The following is a 21,223-nucleotide window of genomic DNA, read 5'->3' as shown; positions in this document are numbered from 1 at the left end:
CGTGAAAATAAAATATCTTTAAAAAAAAGATCCTATGACATTTATAGAAATAGGATTATTTTACTCAAATGTGACTGAGACCTTTATCTACCTAAACTATAAAGGGTAACAGGACTTTTTTCTCTAATTACATCTGTTTCACAAGTGTAATTTATTGTATTTTAATAAGAGATCTCGCTCCCGTTTGCATTGGTAAAAGCTACTGAATACATATTCTGTGTTGTTACATATATCTGAAAGTTACTGAATACATATTCTGTTTTGTTACATATATCTGAAAGTTACTGAATACATATTCTGTGTTGTTACATACATCTGAAAGTTACTGCATAAGAATTCTGTTTTGTTAACTATATCTAAGTTACAACTGAAAGCTCTTATTTTTGCCCCAAAGAGTGAATAAATGCTATAATGCAATTTAAAATGCAGTTTCTACTGTTTCTATCAAATTGCAACCCCCCTCCCCCAAGATCAGGTGGAGGGGTCCTCAGGATAGATCAAAAATACGCAGGGGGTCCAGGACTCCAAAAAGGTTGAGAACCACTGATTTAGACGAGTGATGACACGTTTCCTCTGGACACAATAGACGTTGCGTCCAGGTGAACTGACTCACCTGTCTGCGGTTTCCTTGCCTGGATGCATAAAGACACATCCCCTGACAATCAAATCTAAACTGGACTTTAGCCAAGTCTCTTTTACATACATTACTAGAAGAACCCCGCTACAATGTAGCGGTTTGGTTATCCACCCGTCTAAATCTCCCCCCTCTTCATCCTGCCAGCTAACCGCCTCCCCCCTGCCCCCCCCACTCCAACTCCCTCCCCCCAAATGCTCAGAATCATCTGAAATGCCGAGAAAAGTGGTTTTAGCCATTTTTAGAAAATGCATATTTTGCATAATTATTTTGATTTTCTGCTATTTTTCTGGTCCTCTCTGGAACAATACCTACCACCTCCAAAAAAAAGGATCATAAGTGCATTTTTGCAAAAATGCATTTATTTTGCATAATGCCAAAACTTATTCTGTCCCAGAAATTTTTTTTATATAGGTGAAAAAAATCAAAGATGCTCAGAATCATCTGAAATGCCGAGAAACGTGGTTTTTAGCCATTTTTAGAAAAACGCATATGTTGCATATTTATGCATAATTAATTATGCATAATGTTAATTTTCTGATATTTTTTATAGGTGCCCCTGATAATCCCCAATAACCTCCAAAAAGAATCAAGGGCCCAAGTGCTTTAGTTTGGCCGTTTATAGACTCTCACACAGACACACACACCACACACCAGACACACATTGTGAAAATACAGGAGTAGATATCAGGTTTGATGTTTTCATCAATGTAGTTGTCAAACTCTTGTTCATTGGTGATACGACCAGGTTTCTCTGCATGAACACAATGGCAAACAATACTGGGGTTCCAGGCATGTAAGCAACATGTGACATAATCAGATGAATATTTATTTGGTGATTTCCCCCCAAAATGTCCACATTAATACAATCTAGTAAATTCAATACATAAATGTAGAGTGATTTATTTACACTAATGCAACTCATCGCATACAGTTGCAATCAAAATTATTCAACCTCCATATTAGGTTTATTGGCAAAATGTACAAATTTTCAGCTGTCTGCAATAAGCAAATTACACAATAACAGTTTAAATAGCTCAATAAAACTAATATAACAAGGGTTTTATCCAAATTCAACCCAAAATGTTACTTTTAATGACTACCGCAGTCTCAAATTTATTCAACCCCCTGAATAGAATCCCTCATAAGAGCACACATTTGTAAATCAGATGTTGTCTCACGCACACCTGATCCAACTAATCGAGGGCTTCATTAGTTGCATCAGGTGTGCTTGAGATAGAACACATCAACTACCTGGACTGGCTAGGGATTTGTTGATGGTGATGTTTGACTGCATGTTAGAAACATGACTAAGTCAAGAGAATTGTCCAAAAAGTTAAGAGAAGCGATCATTGCCTTGCACAAACAAGGAAAAGTATACAAAAAGATAGCAAAGGCACTGACTGTTCCTAGAGATACAGTTGGAAGCATAGTTCGCAAGTTAAAGGAACAGTGGCTACACTACCTGGACGTGGCAGAAAGAGGAAGCTATCAACGGCTGCCACCAGATTCCTGAGGAGGCAGGTGGTCAAAACCCTCGAGTGACTGCAAAAGACCTGCAGCAAGACTTGGTGACAGCAGGCACTGAGGTTGCAGTTTGCACTGTAAGGCGCATACTAAACGCTGAAGGGCTCCGTGCCTGAACTCCAAGATGTAAACCACTACTGACCCAAAAGCACAGGAAAAGTCAGCTCCAATATGCTCAAAACCATATAAATAAGCCAAAGAGGTTTTGGTACTCTGTTCTGTGAAGCGATGAAACAAAACTAGAACTTTTTGGGCCTATGGATCAGCGGTATGTCTGGAGGAGAAAGAATGAGTCATACGCTGAAAAGAACACCCTGCCTACAGTGAAGCATGGCGGTGGCTCGGTGATGCTCTGGGGCTGCTTTGGTTCCTCTGGCACTGGAAACCTGCAACATGTGGAGGGCAAGATGGATTCAATCAAGTATCAGGAAATCCTAGGAGAAAACGTCATGTCGTCTGTGAGGAAGCTGAAGCTTGGGTGTCATTGGACCTTCCAACAGGACAATGATCCCAAGCATACCTCAAAGTCCACCAAGGCTTGGTTTCAGAAGAAGTCCTGGAAGATTCTAGAGTGGCCGTCACAGTCGCCTGACTTGAACCCCATCGAAAATCTCTGGTGGTACTTGAAGAAGGCGGTTTCAGCACGCAAACCCAAGAATATTAGTGAACTGGATGCCATTGGCCATGAGGAATGGGCTAAGACTCCTCAGGAACACTGCCAGAAGCTGGTATCTGGCTATGCATCACATTTGCAGCAGGTCATAACAGCAGAAGAGTGCTCTACTAAGTACTAAAAACGCTTGTCATGAAGGGGTTGAATAATTCTGAGACTGCAGTAGTCATTAAAAATGTGCATTTTGTGTTGAATTTGGAGAAACCACTTGTGATATTAGTTGTGTTGAGCTATTTAAATTGTTCTTGTTTGATTTGTTTATTGCAAACAGCTGACCGTTTGTAAATTTTGCCAATAAGCCTAATTTGCAGTGGGGGTTGAATAATTTTGATTGCAACTGTATACTTGAGATATTGTTATACATGATGAATGCAAAGGCTTTCGTTCTCTGCATTGATCCCCCCCCCCCCATCATGACAGCTGAAAGTCATACTGTCTATATTGGTGCAATACTCAAAGAACGAGTAAATCACTCCCATCATTTCAAGACAGGCATAATCAAAAGCTGGAAAATGGACAGCAGAGTTGGGTTCCTTGATTTCTTTTTCTTTAATTATTATCAAGCTGAAACTTCCCCATTTCTAATGCGTATTTCTCTTGCCATCCTGCACACTTCGAAATATCCACAGCAAAAGGTCATCAAGGCATCGTTGCACACTGTCCCCTGTGGGAAAGGATTACAATAACATCAGAAAAACAGCAAACCTCAGCACTTTACGAAAAAAACATGTCACAATTCAAGGTCCCCTTTGGGGTGTGAACTTCCAGCGTTTCGTAAAAATCCCACGGAGGAAATCACTTCTCGTCTCTCACGAGATTATTGAAATGTATTCTTGTAACTTTTAAGGAGATTTAAATGTGATGCAACAGACAGGTTCCTTCCAGAGGGCGTGAGAGCAACCTTTCTGATGATTTTGGGAATTACAGTACATCAGCTGCACTTCTGTTTATGAGTAGCATACCTCAATGCCATACGTCAGCCTCATGTGAGTCCTCATGGCTGCCATGCCCCCTGGCACACAACCCAGGCAGCCATTCTCTCCGTATTTATTCGCTGTATAACATGTCAGTGCAATTGGACAGAGGCAACCAAGCGCACCTGCAAGACAGAAGTATGAGTAAGAAGTCATAATAGAGGAAGTATGTTCAGTGATGGCTGGGTGAATATCCCACCATTCTGTGTAATACTACATAAAAAAAAATGGCAATGAGTTGTACTGTACTCACAGACTAAGATGTCACTGCAGCAGGAGCACAGTCCTGTGCTCCAGTCCCCCGTTTGGACATTTGTCCCGTAAGAACCGGCGCCTGGTTGGTGCGTGATCACTGGGTTGGACATTCTTGATCAATGGACAGTGTCAGCCACCTAGCTAGTTAGTAAAAGAACAGACTCAGCAACTGCGACTTGAAACAAGCAGTGGAAAATGTTATGCCTTACAAAGAGATGTAAAATGATTATATAGTGCAAGTGGCTTTTGCACAATATAGTGGTAAACAGAACTGTGGGTAAAGTGTGATCCTCGTCATTAGGCAGTATTTACAGAAAAGTATTGATGTATTTTTCCATTGAAATACACTACTCTCTATAACAACCAGTTCCATGCTATTTACGTTGACGTATACAGCGGATTTATGTTGTGAAGGTTTGTGTCGGCTCTAGAATACTAACAAGCTTCAGACCTTCAGTCGACGCTGCTGGTGTGTCTTCTGGACGGCCTCTTGGAGCTGCTGGCGTTGGTGTGTGGCCGTTCTTCAACTCTCACCGAGCGCAAAGGCTACAAAGTAGAACAACAAAACTGAAGCTAACGTGTTTTTCTTTTTTAAAACAGGAAATTCATTTTTAAAACCACACCACGGCTATTTCTATGGCGCTCGGTAAACATTTTTGAATAATTCCGTTCCAAAGCTGCGATGTCATCAAGTGACAGTTTGTGGAGCGGTGCTTTAAGATTGAATGTGGTACAGATTTGGCAGACAATCAAAGTTGTTTTTTTTTTTTTGAAAGTTCATCCCCCGACTTGAATTTGCAAATCTATTCGAAAATAAAATCCACCAACATATGGTTGTTTTTTTGGATCAGTCACCCATAAGCATCTCCTTATGACCGCCTTATTCTGTAAGAGGGCTATATTTAAGAAAAGTTAAGCAATATATGTTGCACTGGATTATGCACATCTGCAAATCTCAATGGTCAAAATTGCATTATATCATCATCACCATATCCTCACACAAATATCAGAGTTCAGCTTTCAGGGGGAAAACAGCAACCAAAAACACCAACTAGTCTATAAATCATAGTACCAGATCTAAACACAGCGAAGAAGGTCACCATCCAGAACGAGTTGCTGAACGTGGCCATTTCACAGCAGAGGCCGTTACTACTTACACAATGAACAAGTCAAACAGAGCAGCGATTCTGCGGCTGCAAAACTTCGATTTTGGCCTCTCACACGACCAAAGTGGGGAAAAATCAAGCGAGCACCGAGAACCGCCAGATAGAGAGCATGTCAGAGAATGTACACCGAGCTATCTGTAAACGTGAACGCAAAATTTGAGGATGTTACTCACCAGGACACTGTTGCAGATGAGACTGATACAGACCACACACAGGAAGCTGAGGCTGTGCAAATGCTGCTTAGTAACTGTCATTTCCGAGCTTGACAAGATCTTTTCTCACAGAGGCTCCACAAGACAGACCAATGAGGCGATGACGCTGCTGCGTGGCTGTGAAATCTACAATCTGAAGTTCCTTTGCAGGGATCTTAAAAACAGATCAACAAGTGAACGGGCATCTATTACGACACCTCTCCAATTACGCCCAGATTAGCCCGGCTCATCGGTGTCAAGGACATCATGCAGGTTCCTTGAATCTCAAACGACACCACAAACCATCTTGCGCCTTTTCTCGTCTCCATCAGCCTCAGGTTAACATTTTCCCTCTCACTCCAACCAAATGGACATCGTTATACGGCCGCCACCAACAGCTTGAAAGTGAAGTACCACACCATAAAACATAAGGCTGTAATAACACGAAGAAGAAGAAAAAAAAATCTTTCAATCATACTTTTGGTTGATAATCTCACGTTCTCTTCTCGGCAAATAATGTCCACATGCAAGTTCACTTCAATACCGGGGTCTCAGATCACTTTATTTCAGAGGCTTTACATCACCTTGAAAGTCAAAACGAGAAATCACTTTTTCAACACGGATCGCCCCAGACGACACAGATAACACAGACAAACAGAAGGTTTTGCTCGGGAGAAAGATTTCTTCCAATAAGGGTTGAATGTGCTGCCTTTTACTGGGCTTTCGTGTCTGTTTTGGCCGTCCCCGCTGTCGTACCAGCCTGGGCCTGCTTCATCTTCATCTTCAGCTCCGCTTTCTGTTTCTGCACCTCTTTGAAGACCTAGGAAGACAAGATGTGGGTGAGATTAGCAAAGAAACGACCTTTTAAAAAGCCGCATATCCACTCTGGCACATGAATACTGCACGCATCAACACCAGATGAGCGTGTCTCTGTCACACACAAGTACGTGCCAGTGTCTTTCCCTCAGAAATATCTGCCCATGTGGAGCGGAGGTCACTTCAACTGCACTTAGATCAGAGGAAACCAAAACCCTCCGCTGGAACCATTACTAAGAGCCTCTGTTTTCTGCCTGCAGGCTGACTCACCCTGAGGTGCAGTGGCAGTGGAAAAACACTGCATAACTGTCACAAAGCATGAAATAAAATGGTCTGAACAAATGCACGTATTTTGTTCTCTAACCTTGATACACAGAGCCTTTTTGGCAACCCAGCGGCGGGTCAGACGTCTGTAATACTCTGGAGGGAAGGTGTAGGTGATGTCTAGCTGCTGGCAGAGCCGCTCAAAGGTATCGTAGTTAACCAACCGCAGGTTCTTCAAAAGCTTCTTCCTGCGGTCAATGGCCATGAGCATCCGTCTTTTATTAGCTTTGTCCTGGAATACAACGAGACACGGAAGGAAGGAGCGAGAACGGAGTGAAATACTGATTAAAAACAGTAAATGTGTCAAAGATCAATAATCAATAAACCAGGCAGGGTTATTTGATAATTACAAAACCAACTGTGGAGCAGTTCATTCATTCATCATCATCATCAGCCGCTTCTCCGGGGTCGGGTCGCGGTCGCAGCAAGCTAAGCGAGTTCTGGGTCGACCCCGGGGTCTCCTCCCAGTTGGCCGTGCCCGGTAAACCTCCAAAGGGAGGCGCCCAGGAGGCATCCTGATCAGATGCTCGAACCACCTCAACTGGCTCCTTTCAACGCGAAGGAGCAGCAGCTCTACTCCGAGCTCCCCCCGGATGTCTGAGCTCCTCACCCTATCTCTAAGGCTGAGCCCAGACACCCTACGGAGGACACCCTCCCTCCATAGGGTAGGGTAGGGAACAGTTCTTTAAATGTATTTAACTCTTCTAAGAGGTCAGATTAACTGATATAATTCCAAAATTATTCCATAACTCCATAAACATCAATTCCAATGGCAGTATAAAGTGATGTGAAAAAGAAAGTGCACCCGCTTTCAATTCTATAATTGTATATATTAGTTCCCACCAAGCCCTAAAATCAGATCAACCTAATCTCATCTGACTAATAACACATACTTTATTTTTGACTTTGTCATTATTTATTCAACAAAAAAATATAATACAAAATTAATAACCCGTGTGTGAAAACGTAAGACAAACCATGATTCGGTGACTTCAGTGACCATGGCAACAAGTACTGCTCTGCTGTATGTGTCTTATCAGTCTCCACGTTGTAGTGGAGGAATTAAGGCCAGCTCCTTAAAAAGTTGGGTTTGTTATCACAGATCCGAGTGCTTCCAACCAAACCACCACAGGTTCTGCTTTTAATATGACCTCCTCGCCTCAGCTCGGTCGTCCATCAGGATGCCCTGATAGGGTTTTGGTTCTGCAATGTTAGTTTAAATCACGGAGCGCTACTCCACATGCAGTTCTATGGTTCGCCGCTAACTGGAGATTTTGTGCCTCTCCATTGTCAAGATGCGTTAATCATCTGCAAAGCCGCGATGTGCCCCGGTCCATAACATCAGTCTATCGATGATGCACCCAGGACTACTGCTACCCATAGGAGTAGCAGGATTTATTATCGAGGTTTACTCCTCTAGATCCGCCGTGTTCTGCTCTGCTGTCCCCTGACAATGTTAACAGGATTACCGCGAGGAGGGCGTGGCTCTTCACCACGCACGGGACGGCCATTCATCGTGGAGAGGCTATATTTTGGGCCTCACATGATGCTGGGGTGTATGGAGACCAGTCTAGGATGCCACAAAAGGCCATCTAGGAAAGGTACTACTCCTAAACTTAACCCTTCCACCCCAATAAATATTGCAGTGAATTGGGGGGGGGGGGTAGCCCAGAACCGCCACAGCAGGGATGCGAAGCTGTCTTCCGTGCCACAGGCGACTACGTTAACCAGTCGACTATGGGTCCATATAAAGTGCTATCACCTTTAAATTTAATATAAAGGTGATAGCACTTCCTGATGATCAACCAATTAACGCACTTGATTGGCAAAACCTCGCTCTAATCACGGCCTTATGGATATGGATATCTCGTTTAATAAATAAAGTAATAATAACAACAATAGGTAAATAATGTGTGATGTGTTATTTGTTACATGAGATTAGAGCGTTCTAATTTTAGGGCTGGGTAACACAGTTATATCCTAATATACACACAAAGCCAGTGGAAATATACCTGAAAGTGGATGTACTTTTCTTTTTCACATAACCAAATATGAAAGGGATGTGTGTGTGCAACTTCCAGCTTCACAATATGTTCTCGATGCTTGTGGGGGTGAGAACAGGATTTCCTGTATGCCCATCACACCAGAATGGGGGGGGGGGGGCGGAAATGTGGAGGGACGTGTTGACACACGAAACGTTGTGGTAGTACTACTAAGCTGTAAGATGACAACGCGACACGCCGTTATAACGTTTTTGTCTTCACCTAACAAAATCTCCTTGTTTAGCAATACACGGGGGAATACCCAGTCAAAAGAGGACATGGTTCAGTCATATGGACGATGTACTTGACCGTGTCTCTTGTCACTCCTTAACACACCTTGTGATGTTTTTGCAGATGCTCCTGATAGTTTCTGATTCTTGCCGTTAAAATGGCCACTGAAAGAAAGGACAGAGGATAAAACAGACAGGGTTACAACCAAGGGCTCATTGAACTGGCACGCAATGAACAGGGACAAGATTTCATATGGGATTTCTGTCAAGTGGAAACACTTAATGCAACTAGGGGTGGGCGATGTGGCCAGAATCTGTTATCATCACGGCCCGAGCACCAAGCGGTGCGAAGGCCCTGTTGTATTTGTAGGGATTATTATTATTATTCTTAATTCAAATGCATTTTTTGAGGGGCTAGGGGTGCTCCAGGAGTCACGAAAGTTTGCACACACATCGGAAGTGGCAAACATTGATATCTGATATGGGTTTTGAGCTCGGGTGTAGCAAACTGGCTTGTTAACACCCCCTAACAATGTTCAAAGTCAAAGCCCCCACCTTTAAATTTATGTAGCTGTACGAAATTTGGTAGGCAGATGTAACATCTCCGGACTTACAAAAAAAAAAAAAAAATCCTCTTGGGGTCACGCCCTAATCTATCAGGAAGTCAGCCGATTTGAATTTACTGCGTAATTTTTGCAGTTTTTGCCATTTCCAGGCAACAAACTCTTCCTAGAAAATTAACCAGAGTGGCTTCAAATTTGGTCTATAACACCTAAAGACCTTTATGATGCTAAATTGCGAAGCTTTTGAGTTTCTCGAGTTTTCGTGGAACACCGTTACCATGGCGATGTAGAACATTTGCACGTTTCGCCATGACAGAAGCTGTTGTAACTTGACTTCACATTGTCCATTCTGGCCCAAATTTCACATGCTAGATAAGGGCTTGTGTCCGTATAGCGGTTTTTTCTGAGCGCCTGTGTCTGTTTTCAGTTGTCCCCAATGAGGGGAGAGTGTAGGCCGCATACACGCTCTCCTCATCGGGAACAGCTGAAAACAGGCAGAAAAAATGCTGCACTCGGCGTCTCTTTTTCAGAGCGCTCCGACTTTATCGTGCGGCCGTATCCGAGCACTTCCAGCTGAAAATCTCCCACTTCTCAAAAAGGCGCTGGTGTCATCACTGTCGCTCCTTTTCGGGCAACCAATCGTATATTAGATGGGGCGGGACTCGTCACCCTGGCAGCTAAGAAAACGGAGGCGATGATATTTACCACATTGTTGTCTCCCAACGGATCATATCAAACACTCACATCCTCCTCGCTCTGTCAAATAGAGCGGTGACAACATGCAACACCGACAGTGAAGTGAATATTTCACTCAACTTCGTGACCGCTTTAGACAGAGGGCTACAGGTACTTCGGTTGTAAAACTGAGAGGTTTACTTGGCCTGCCATTTGGTGACACCGTGGCACTATTTGATAGTGTACAAAGCTCAACCATACAAATTATGAGGGCAAGCATCCCCCCGGGTGGTGCTCATGGGGAAAAAACAGTGTCAAACAACCAGATAATACAAAGCAAAGCGGCGATGCTAGTCTATCCCACAATGGTGGGGTGATATGTTGTCAAAGAAACAAAACCCACGCACAGTATTTTTTCTCTCTCACCGCCGCGCTTTTCTTATGGAGAAAAGTGCCATATGGACACACCCGTGCTTCATCCCAGTGCCCTACCAGTGTTTTTCCGACAGAAAAATGCTATATAGGGCGCCCGGGTGGCGTGGCGGTCTATTCCGCTGCCTACCAACACGGGGATCACCAGTTCGAATCCCCATGCTGCCTCCGGTTTGGTCGGGCGTCCCTACAGACACAATGGGCCGTGTCTATGGGTGGGAAGTCGGATGTGGGTATGCGTCCTGGTCGCTGCACTAGCGCCTCCTCTGGTTGGTTGGGGCACCTGTTCAGGGGCGAGGGGGAACTGGGGGGAATAGCGTGATCCTCCCACGCGCTACGTCCCCCTGGTGAAACTCCTCACTGTCAGGTGAAAAGAAGCGGCTGGTGACTCCACATGTATGGGAGGAGGCATGTGGTAGTCTGCAGCCCTCCCCGGATCGGCAGAGGGGGTGGAGCAGCGACCAGGACGGCTCGGAAGAGTGGGCTAATTGGCTGGATATAAAATGCTATATGGACCCACACCCGAAGACTCCAGGCCTGAAGACATCTACACGATCTTATTGAGTCCCAGTCATAGCGCCACCTACTGACAACAGGAAGTCAGCCTTACATGACAAACATCATCCGATTTCCATGCTATTTACATGGTGTCGTCTACACATGATATACAGCAAATGACGTGTAATTAGTGGGCGTTCTGCCGCGCCACATAGTGGACACAGGAAGTGATATTTAACTCCTTCGTGGAACGTTCGATATTCATGAAAAGGCATACGCATGTCAGGCAACTTCCACTAAATGTATTGCTGCGTTAATGACACACTTGTGTAGCACTGCAAACTGCCAATAGGAAGTGAAGCATGATAGTCATAGGACCACCTACTGGCAACATGAAGTCAGCCTTATGTGACAAACATCCTTTGATTTACCTTAAATTTACACAGTGTGGTCTACACATGATATTCAGCTACATGATGTATCATTAGTGGCTGTTCTCTAGTGCCACATAGTGGCCACCGGAAGTGATCTCTAATTCCTTTGTGCAAAGTCTGATATTCATGAAAATGCATATGCATGTCGGGCGACCTCCACTAAACGTATTGCTGCATTAATGCCACACTTATGTAGCACCACCTACTGGCAACAGGAAGTCAAGCCTTATGTTACAAACATACTTTGACTTGCATGAAATTTAAAATGTGTGTCCTAAATGCAACATACTGTACATTTAGTGCAAGTTTTCTGGCACCATATAGTGGATACAGGAAGTACCAGCTGTCTCCTACATGCACTGTTTAATATTCATTAAATTGCATAACTTTCACAGCTGCCGCTCCTGCCGTGCGGGAAGTGCGAGGGCCTGCTCATCGCAGCTTTAATAGTATATGTAATTTTACATCACAGTAATAGTATATATCTCACAACATAGTACTTTTTTTCAGAAATTCAATCAGGAATGGTTTACTGTTTCATCCTTAGGTGGTAAAAGAAGTATCTTATATTTCCACCACCACTAACAACCATGGTACGACAGTTTGCAGCGTATATTTCCGTTTGGTGTTGGATTTCCACACGACAGAACTCACCCCATTTAGCATCGAGTTCTCCTGTGTTGTTTGGGAAGTTTCCTGTTCCGCATTTACAACAGGGGGAAATCCCATAAAGCAGTTTTTCACAAATCACATAAAGCCAATACTGCCGTAAAGCAGTGCTGTGCACTGATTTGCAGCATAGCGCCACACATACTAAAGAGAACAGCTACTGTGGTGGAAATAATGGAGCCAAATCTCTACTGGTGGACAAATTTCTATCATCCTGTGGTATATACCATCATACTGCCATTAGAAAAATTGAACCCACCCTTGACCTCAACTGAGCTGCGGTCAGTCTCATCTCTCTGGACCTTGGCAATCAGCTGCTCCTTTTTTAGCTGTAGTCTGTCCCGCTAAGAACATACAAAGAAAGTAGTAAGTGTGCAACAACTCCACATTTTTGAAAAAGGTTGACACCAGGATGTTAAAGTATGCATAATTATTATTGTATGCCCACACCTGGCAGAGAGAGAGAGCAGAAAAAAAGCTAAGCAAGGCAGTCTGTTATGAATTTTTCATTGGGAGTGATGAAGAAGGACAGGATTAGGAACGAGTATATTAAAGGGACAGCTCAGGTTGGACAGTTTGGACACAAAGCAAGAGAGGCAAGACTGAGATGGCTTGGACATGTGTGGAGGAGAGATGCTGGGTATATTGGGAGAAGGATGCTGAATATGGAGCTGCCAGGGAAGAGGAGAAGAGGAAGGCCAAAGAGGAGGTGCATGGATGTGGTGAGGGAGAACATGCAAGTGGCTGGTGTGACAGAGGACGATGCAGAGGACAGGAAGAGATGGAAACGGATGACCCGCTGTGGCGACCCCTAACAGGAGCAGCTGAAAGTAGTAGTAGTAGTAGTAGTAGTAGTAGTCTGTTGTGACATATAAGCGTACTCACATGGTTTGCAAATTCCAAGGAAAGAAGTCTTCTGACAATGTCATCAGTCCTGTTAACACAAAATAGATGGGTTAATAGATGGGTAATAGATGGGTTAGTTATACAGGCCAAGTAATTCATCTAAAAATTAATTTATTAAAGCAGAGTTACAGTGACATATGGCAGCAAGATTTACAGTAAGCATGTCAGGTGAAAGGTACGTACGTTTGAGCGAGGGGAACAGCAGCGTAATCCATCTTCAGCATTGTTGGGGGAAGATCGCTCAGCTGGCTCTCGATTACTGGATGAACAAAACGTATGGAAATGAAAAACAAGACGCCGTTAGGCCCTTACATGTACACCGGACTACTGCTAAGACGGGGTTTGCAAATGACATACCTGGCTTCTTCCTGCTTGTGCCCCGAGCGTAATGCCTCACAGCCGGCTGAAAGGCAACGCCTCCGGCAACTGAGGAGAAAATATGGATGCAGGGGGGAGGCAAAATTCAGTTTAGATGTCGTTATCAATAATTTATTTTCTTCTTTTATAATCAAACCCCCCCCCCCCACACACACACACACACAAACACACACACAGACAGTTGGCCGAAAAGATTTCTCCAATTACTCTGAATTTGACAAAGGGACAAAATCGGTTGTGCACGTTCGGAAGAGGATTTAGTGACGAAAACTGCTTCATTTGCTGCAACAGCAGCTAAGGTCCGAATGAGGCCATTAACTGCAGGTAGCCAGGACAGACACGGACACTACTTGACCGTGAAGTCCATGCACCAGTTTGGAATGAAAGGAGAGAGAGACAAGCGGGCGTCTGGGCGGCGTGATAGACTAGCGCCTCCTCTGGTCAGTTGGGCGCCTGTTAAGGGGGGAGGGGGAACTGGGGGGGGGGAACAGCATGATCCTCCCATGCGCTACGTCCCCCTGGCGAAACTCCTCACTGTCAGGTGAAAAGAAGCAGCTGGCGACTCCACATGTATCAGAGGAGGCATGTGGTAGTCTGCAGCCCTCCCCGGATCAGCAGAGGGGGTGGAGCAGCGACCGGGACGGCTTGGAAGAGTGGGGTAATTGGCCGGGTACAATTGGGGAGAAAAATGAGGGGGGGGGAATCCCCCCCCCCAAAAAAAGAGACAAGCAACTCTGAATCGGATGACTGCAACTGTCAATGTAAGGAGTGAGCAGCAGGTTTAAGAAGAAGTCTGCTGAGAACTTCACAAACACCAATTAATTTTCACACATATAATCTAATCACACCTCGAAATGGAAATGTATGAATCATGCAAACTCAAGCGTAGCTCTGCTGAGCGGTGGAGAAAAAAAACGCCTTTGTGAGATGAATAAGCTCTTACTCTGTGGTCAGCGAGGTGGTGGGGACGTGCGTTATGCACGTCAAGCTCCAGCTGCTACCGTCAGGCAAGCGGTACCGCAGCCTCCAAGCCCGGACCAGCGGGCTCCGGAACAGCTTTTGATGGCACTGATGATACTGACCTATGGTCTTCAGCGGATCATCGGTTTACACACACAGCAACTAACATACACCACACACTATGTGCTATCATTACTGCTTTTTTGGTTGTGTTTTGTTGTCATTTTATTACTGTTGTTGCTGCAGTGCTGAGGAGCCGAAACTCAAGAATTTTACTCTCTTATATTTGTATAATGAGACGTTGTGGCAGGATGAGGAAAAACAGTGGGGGGGGGGGGGCGAGTACGAACTTTATTCCTCAGCTCCAAAAACCAAACTGAAACAGGAACAACCTTGCACCAGAGAGCCTGGGAACGTAAACCACGCCCCCCAACGTAAACCACGCCCCCAGCTCACGGCCCTGCAGGGTGAGAGGCATAGCCCCTAGTGTCCGCCACAATGCAACAAATACAGAATCTTGAAAAGAAGTCTGAAGGCCTGAACAACCTGCGGCGAACCCACTATGATGCAGGACACCCTTCAACAGGCATGTTGAAGGTTTGTTTGATACCTCTAAAAGGTATCCAACCTTTTGGAGGGCAAAGGTAAAACACAATACCCACAATAATTCTCTCATCCGGCTTCCCACCCGCAGACAAGGCCAACCGTGTCTGTAGGGACGCCCGACCAAGCCGGAGGTAACACGGGGATTCGAACCGCCGATCCCCGTGTTGGTAGGCAACGGAATTGACCGCCAAGCTACCCGGACGTTCTAATATCCTCAACAATTCTAACGTAATTCCTAGTGACCACACTTATCCTAAACGAGGCATCGCTGTCCTGACTGGAGCGGAGTTGTCCAGGATGGCACAGCGCTCAACCATGCGACACAAGCCACATCTGGAGCCATATTCATGAACCGGCTGAAGGCTGAAAGTGTCTCCTGACTGGTCGATTTAGGAGGATATTCTGCAACAACGGTTGTGCCAGTCCCAGGTTTGGGGGGTAAGAGTAATTCATGACACATTTTTACTCTAAATCCAGACCCTAAATCTGCAAAAGGTTAAGGGTAGTCCAGAGGACCCCTGAGTCGCTAAGAGCAAATCATAGCAGTTGCAGAAATTGCTGCTTAAAAGTCCACATTTGCCTTTAATTACTCCTTTTCTTTCACGGACAAGTTGCGCAAGACGTAAAAGCCAGTCTTGCGTCACGCTTGGTTTCTGCTTACGTCTGCACTGCTATACGTTGGACTCGCTCCCGTCAGCCGAGGCGAGTCCACACTGTGAATCAAAGGCTGTATTCTAAAGCCTACACAGCCTATCTAATAATTATTTTAGGAGGTGCCAGACATGCAAGAAGCTGCATTAAATGCATAAACGTTTTTTTGGATTTCATTTATGTAATCAGCAACACTTACATCTTTTTAAAAAGATTAATTCTTTATTTGACTTTGGCAACATGACTTGCACCTCCCACCAATGTTCTGTTGAGAACTTCACAGCGACAAACGTTGCGGTTTGATTTTCACACATAAACCCCCCAATCACGCTCTGAAATACCAATGTGTTACCCATGCTAACTCAAATGTAGATCTACTGAGATGAGTAATCCTTCACTCTGCTGTCAGTGAGGCGGGTGGGTACACGTGTTGAACATGTCAAAAGAAGTCTAAAGGCCTGAACGACCTGTGGTGAATCCATTATGATGTGGGATACCTTTAAAAGGTCATTTTTAAGGTATTTTTGATACCTCTAAAAGATATCAAACCTTTTAGAGGGCAAGGTAAAATACAATATCCCAAACATTCATCTCGTCTTCGGCCGCTTCTCCGGGGTCGGGTCGCGGCGGCAGCAAGCTAAGTAGGGCACTCCAGACATCCCTCTCCCCAGCAACGCCCTCCAGCTCCCCCTGAGGGACCCCAAGGCGTTCCCAGGCCAGATTGGACATGTAGTCCCTCCAGTGAGTTCTGGGTCGACCCCGGGGTGTCCTCCCGATTGGCCGTGCCTGGTAAACCTCCAAAGGAAATTGTTCTGCTCGCATCACGTGAGAACAATCTGCAGCTCAATGTGACTAAGACAAAGGAGCTGGTTGTTGACCCGAGGAGGGACATGACACCAGTGACCCGTCTCCATCCAGGGGGTCAGTGTGGACACTGTGGAATACTATAAGTACCTGGGGGTGTATATAGACAATAAACTGGACTGGGCTAAGAACACTGACGCCCTCTACAAGAAGGGACACAGCCGGCTCTACTTTTTGAGGCGGCTGAGGTCCTTCAACATCTGCCAGACAATGCTCAGGGTGTGGTGTGAGTCTGTGGTGGCCAGTGCTCTCCCGTTTGCTGCTGTGTGTTGGGGCAGCAGGTGGAGGGTAGCGGATGCAAACAGGCTCAATAAACTGATCCGCGAGGCCGGTGACGTTGTGGGGGTGAAACTGGATTATCTGGTGGCGGTTTCTGAGAGGAGGACGCTGTTGAAATTACGTGCCATCACGGACAACGTCTCCCACCCACTCCATGACGTGCTGGTCGGGCACAGGAGTACTTTTAGTAATAGACTCATTCTGCCGAAAAGCACCACAGAGCGCCACAGGAGGTCATTCCTGCCTGTGGCCATCAGACTTTACACCGTCTCCCTCAGACTCAAGACTGTCAGACACTCGCAGTTAATGGTCATTGGACCGGCCCTGTCGAGTTTTGTTTGTGCTGCTTGTTGTGTGCTGCGGTAGTGCAGTATAGATAGGGTGTTATGTGCACCATGCTTGTTGGTATATTTTGTTCTTATTTATCTTTCATTTCTGCTTGTTTCTGTTTCTAGTTTCTTATCTTGTTAGTTTTGAGTTATTAGAGTGTGAGTGTCTGTAATAGAACTCAATTTCCCCTCGGGGATGAATAAAGTATTCTGATTCTGATTCAAAGGAAGGCACCCAGGAGGCCTCCTGGGTGCCTCCTGCTCCTTTTGACGTGAAGGAGCAGCGGCTCTACTCCGAGCTCCCTCCGGATGTCCGAGTTCCTCGCCCCATCTCTAAGGCTGAGCCCAGACACCCTACGGAGGAAACTCATTTCAGTCTCGCTTCAACCGTGGTTTCTGCTTATGTCTGCACTGCTATACATTGGACTTGTTCCCGTCAGCAAAGGTTACTGTACATTGTAAATGTAAAGATTATCATTATTATTATTATTATTATTGTGAATCAAAAGGCTGCAATTTAATGCCTACATAGCCCATCTGATAATTATTATAGGAGGTGCTAGACATGCAAGAGGCTGCATTAAATGCACAAAAATGTTTTTTAATTTTTGATTTCATATATGTAGTCAGCAACACTTACATTTTCTTTAAAAATTAATTCTCAATTTGACTTTGCCAACATGATTTGTACTTTAGCAGTCTACTTTATGGGCCCCGTTGGATTTCCTTCTTAAGTGTTTCTGAAACCCATCAGATCAAAACTTTGAAGAGTCCTGAAGAATTCACTGACACTGATCTGTACCCTATCAACCAACCACTGTGGGCACAGAAAGTCATTGTGCTCGTGAAACAGGACATCATCTGTGGAAACCAGGTCAACCCCGCTCTTTCCTCTCAGCTTAAGCTGTCACCCAAATTCCTCAGTAAAAGGTGGTCTTAACAGCTTTTTAAAATGGGTTTTGAGAGGCAACTTTGAGCAAGGAACTTTTGTCAGGAGTACTCTTAGTGCTAAGATAGAATACGTCATGAATATGGCCAGTGAACAATTTGGTCACAATCATGTAAGATGTTCACTGTGACTCACAACATGTCATCCTAGTTGAGCAATTTTGAGGATACACGGATTTTCCTGTGAAAGCTTGGCGTCACCAATCTAACAGGACACAGGGATTTTCCTGTGAAAGCTTGGCGTCACCAATCTAACAGTTTAAGCACAAGAAGAAGCTTCGCAAGCCACAACAAAGCACTTCAGTTGACACCACGCGCCAATTAAGACGCTTTTGTCAGGATTTCTTCTCAAAAAGGAGTATATATTTGAAGTCTTCCTCATATAAATGTTAAGCTGCCTTTTATCTTATCTGGGCCAACGTGTCTGTGAAATGATTTAGTTTTCATCGCCTGTATTTTTTCCCCCTCAAACCCAATTGGTCCTACAACTCTGTATCAAACCCATTTTTAAAATGACATTGTGTTAATAAGATGATGTTAATGTGTTAGTCTTATTCCTTTAAATCTTAAATTTCTTTTCATTAATGGGGCAGTGAAAAAAGCGTTTCGCAACAACCGGCTTATGTTTCTAGTTGATGACGTCTGTGAGAGAACGAGTGTGGTTGAATGTTTGTGGCATAAAAAAAATGGTGTGCTCAGCCTTAATCAGTAAACTGAAAGCAGAATACAGCCATGGCTGAAGTGCAACTAAATTTGTCTACATATATAGCATTATGTAAACAATAATAATAATAATAATACATTTTATTTGTGGGCGCCTTTCAGAGCACTCAAGGTCACCTTACAGAACACAGTTAAAAAACAAAAACAAGCAGCACTGTATCAGACAGCATAAGCTCAACACAGCAGGGTAGACAATAAGAAGTTAACACAACTGATAAGTATAAAATTATCATCTGCACAAAACTCAGGGAATCGTGGATCAGACTGAATATGCCAGTTTGAACAGGTGTGTTTGGAGATGGGATGTGAAGGTTGAAAGAGAGTCAGTGTTGTAAATGTCTTGTGGGAGAGAGGTCCATAGACCGGGGGCAGAATGACTGAAGGCTCTAGACCCCATGGTAGTCCAGCGGGCCGAAGGTGTAGTGAGTTGGAGAGCAGAGGAGGATGTGAGAGTGCGGGGGGGCGTGAGGATATGAAGGAGTTCAGAAAGATATGAAGGAGCTAGGTAATTAAGGCCTTAAATGTGAGGAGCAGGATCTTGGAGTCAGTACGGTATTTAACAGGAAGTCAGTGGAGTTTCTGAAGAAGAGGAGTGATGTGATCTATGGAGGGAGTTCTGGTACTGATACGGGCAGCTGGATTCTGGACCAACTGAAGTTTATGAAGACACTTGAGGGGAAGACCAAAGAGGACAGACCTGCAGTAGTCAGTACAGGATGGAAGCAGGGTGTGAGTGAGTATGGCGGTGCTGTTAGGTGCAAGTGACAGGCGAAGACAATTAATATGGCGTAGGTGGAAGTATGCAGATCAAGTAACATTGTTAATGTGAGCTTCAAAAGATAATGTGCTGTCCAGGATGACACCCTGACTCTTAACCTGAGGCGATGGAGGAACTATAGAACTGTCAACAGTTAGTGAAAAACTATCAGGTTTAGCCAAAGTAGATTTGGTACCTACTAAGAGGACCTCGGTTTAAATGTGATAATGACCATGCGAATTTCATCATGCACATCCAAATATTCCTTTTTTTAAACCCATACCGTTGAATAGCCAATGAGGGCGGTGGGCATTTTCAAGCACTTATAGATACGCCAAACAGTCTTTAATTAAAAGACCATCAAGTGCACATGGGTTTATGGTTTCATCTAGCAGTATTCAGTATTAAGTAAAAAAGCTGCTCTGCTTTTTTGATGGGCCTTACGTCATTGGTCTGAGATTGAGATTTAATACTAGTATCATTAATTGGTCTCTTCTTGTGTCACCATCTTCTTTTAAACTTAGCGCACTGCGTTGCAGTTTAATGTGCAGAATGCGCTTTGCAAATGATGGTTGAGTGAGTGAGCGATTGACTGATCTGTTCTTCCGGTCATCGCGCTACCTGAAATGATACCTGTGACCACAGCGCCCTCTGCCGTTGGCGCTGCCTCACGACGCCCCAGCAGAACCGGTGACGGCAGAAGATAAAGCACGACTTGAGGCAGGTCGACTCAATGCAACGCATCGCTTACCGAGGCAGCTCCAAGCACGTGTCTGCTTAAACCCAGCAAAGTCACACTACATTACACTGGGTAAATTCTTCATAAACACCATTTCAAATAGGACATAGTAATAAAAATAATAAAATAATAACAATTATAATACATATAATATTGTAAATAGTATCATAATAACTCATATTCTCTTTAGGGTATTGTGTCAAATGTAACCTAAACTGTTAAGCCATCTGTGAACAGCCTAAAGTCTATAAAAGCAATAAAACGTGTAAATTACTTGGAAGTACATTTGACTGTTTATTGTTTTGTATATACGTATTTTGGCGTATTCCTCGGGCTAAAATATTACTTGTTTTCTAACCTTGTGTAAACAACAACAACAACAACAATAAAGCGACGTACCGCAGTTGTTCCCAAGCGCTGCATTTAAAGCGGAGGTGCACGTCCAGCTTCTGGAGGGCAGACCGCAGCACGCCCCCCCCGCTAGCTTGGACAACGCTCCGCCACTCCCCCGCAGAGCCGCGGCTGAACATTTCACAAGCGTCCGTAAAGCCACGCCGGTGAACATGGCCGACCGGGGAAACCGCAAACACTAAATAATAATCGCTAAAGTCACGAAGATGTGGCCGGGACAGCCGCCCGTACCGCCTACAGGAGCGCCGCCATTTTGACTAGACCTAACTAAACGACGGACGAGCCGGCTTTCGGTGACGTATCGACGCTTGCAGAGAGCGTCGATCGGAAGAGTTTTAATAATCGATCGTAGATTCCGTCAATGAACATAATTTTTTTTTTAAACAAAACTTTATTTGAATCCGATATAAACCGTTACAAAGAGGTCATGAAAAATATAAACAATACAGCAGGGGACGATGACAAAAAAAACAAAAAAAATTAAATGCATACGTTCAAGGCATCGTATATTTTCAAAGTCTTAATGGCTTTTTTTTGTTTTTAACATTTCACAGAGATTCAAAATAATA

The 21,223-nt window shown here is 44.4% G+C and overlaps 1 protein-coding gene and 1 long non-coding RNA gene across 2 annotated transcripts; both read right to left on the bottom strand.

The window, feature by feature from the left end:
- Window positions 1-4,167: 4,167 nt before the first annotated feature.
- On the bottom strand, window positions 4,168-5,392 carry LOC130118001 (uncharacterized). Its single transcript, XR_008810732.1, has 3 exons — window positions 5,221-5,392; window positions 4,515-4,609; window positions 4,168-4,200 (listed from the first exon to the last, which is right to left on the bottom strand). It is a non-coding gene; the product is annotated as an uncharacterized LOC130118001 (long non-coding RNA).
- A 550-nt stretch (window positions 5,393-5,942) lies between these two features.
- Window positions 5,943-20,938, bottom strand: mrps15 (mitochondrial ribosomal protein S15). The gene is made up of 8 exons (XM_056286293.1): window positions 20,643-20,938; window positions 13,367-13,435; window positions 13,193-13,268; window positions 12,989-13,037; window positions 12,363-12,447; window positions 8,939-8,997; window positions 6,601-6,792; window positions 5,943-6,240 (listed from the first exon to the last, which is right to left on the bottom strand). Exons 1-8 carry the CDS (start codon window positions 20,806-20,808, stop codon window positions 6,133-6,135), a joined length of 804 nt encoding a protein of 267 aa, XP_056142268.1. The 5' UTR covers window positions 20,809-20,938; the 3' UTR covers window positions 5,943-6,132.
- Between the last annotated feature and the right edge of the window lie 285 nt (window positions 20,939-21,223).

Source organism: Lampris incognitus, chromosome 9, assembly GCF_029633865.1.
Source record: "Lampris incognitus isolate fLamInc1 chromosome 9, fLamInc1.hap2, whole genome shotgun sequence".
Classification (NCBI taxonomy): Eukaryota; Metazoa; Chordata; class Actinopteri; order Lampriformes; family Lampridae; genus Lampris; species Lampris incognitus.
Note: the sequence above shows the minus strand (reverse complement) of the source record. Positions and strands in the feature narration are given on the sequence as shown.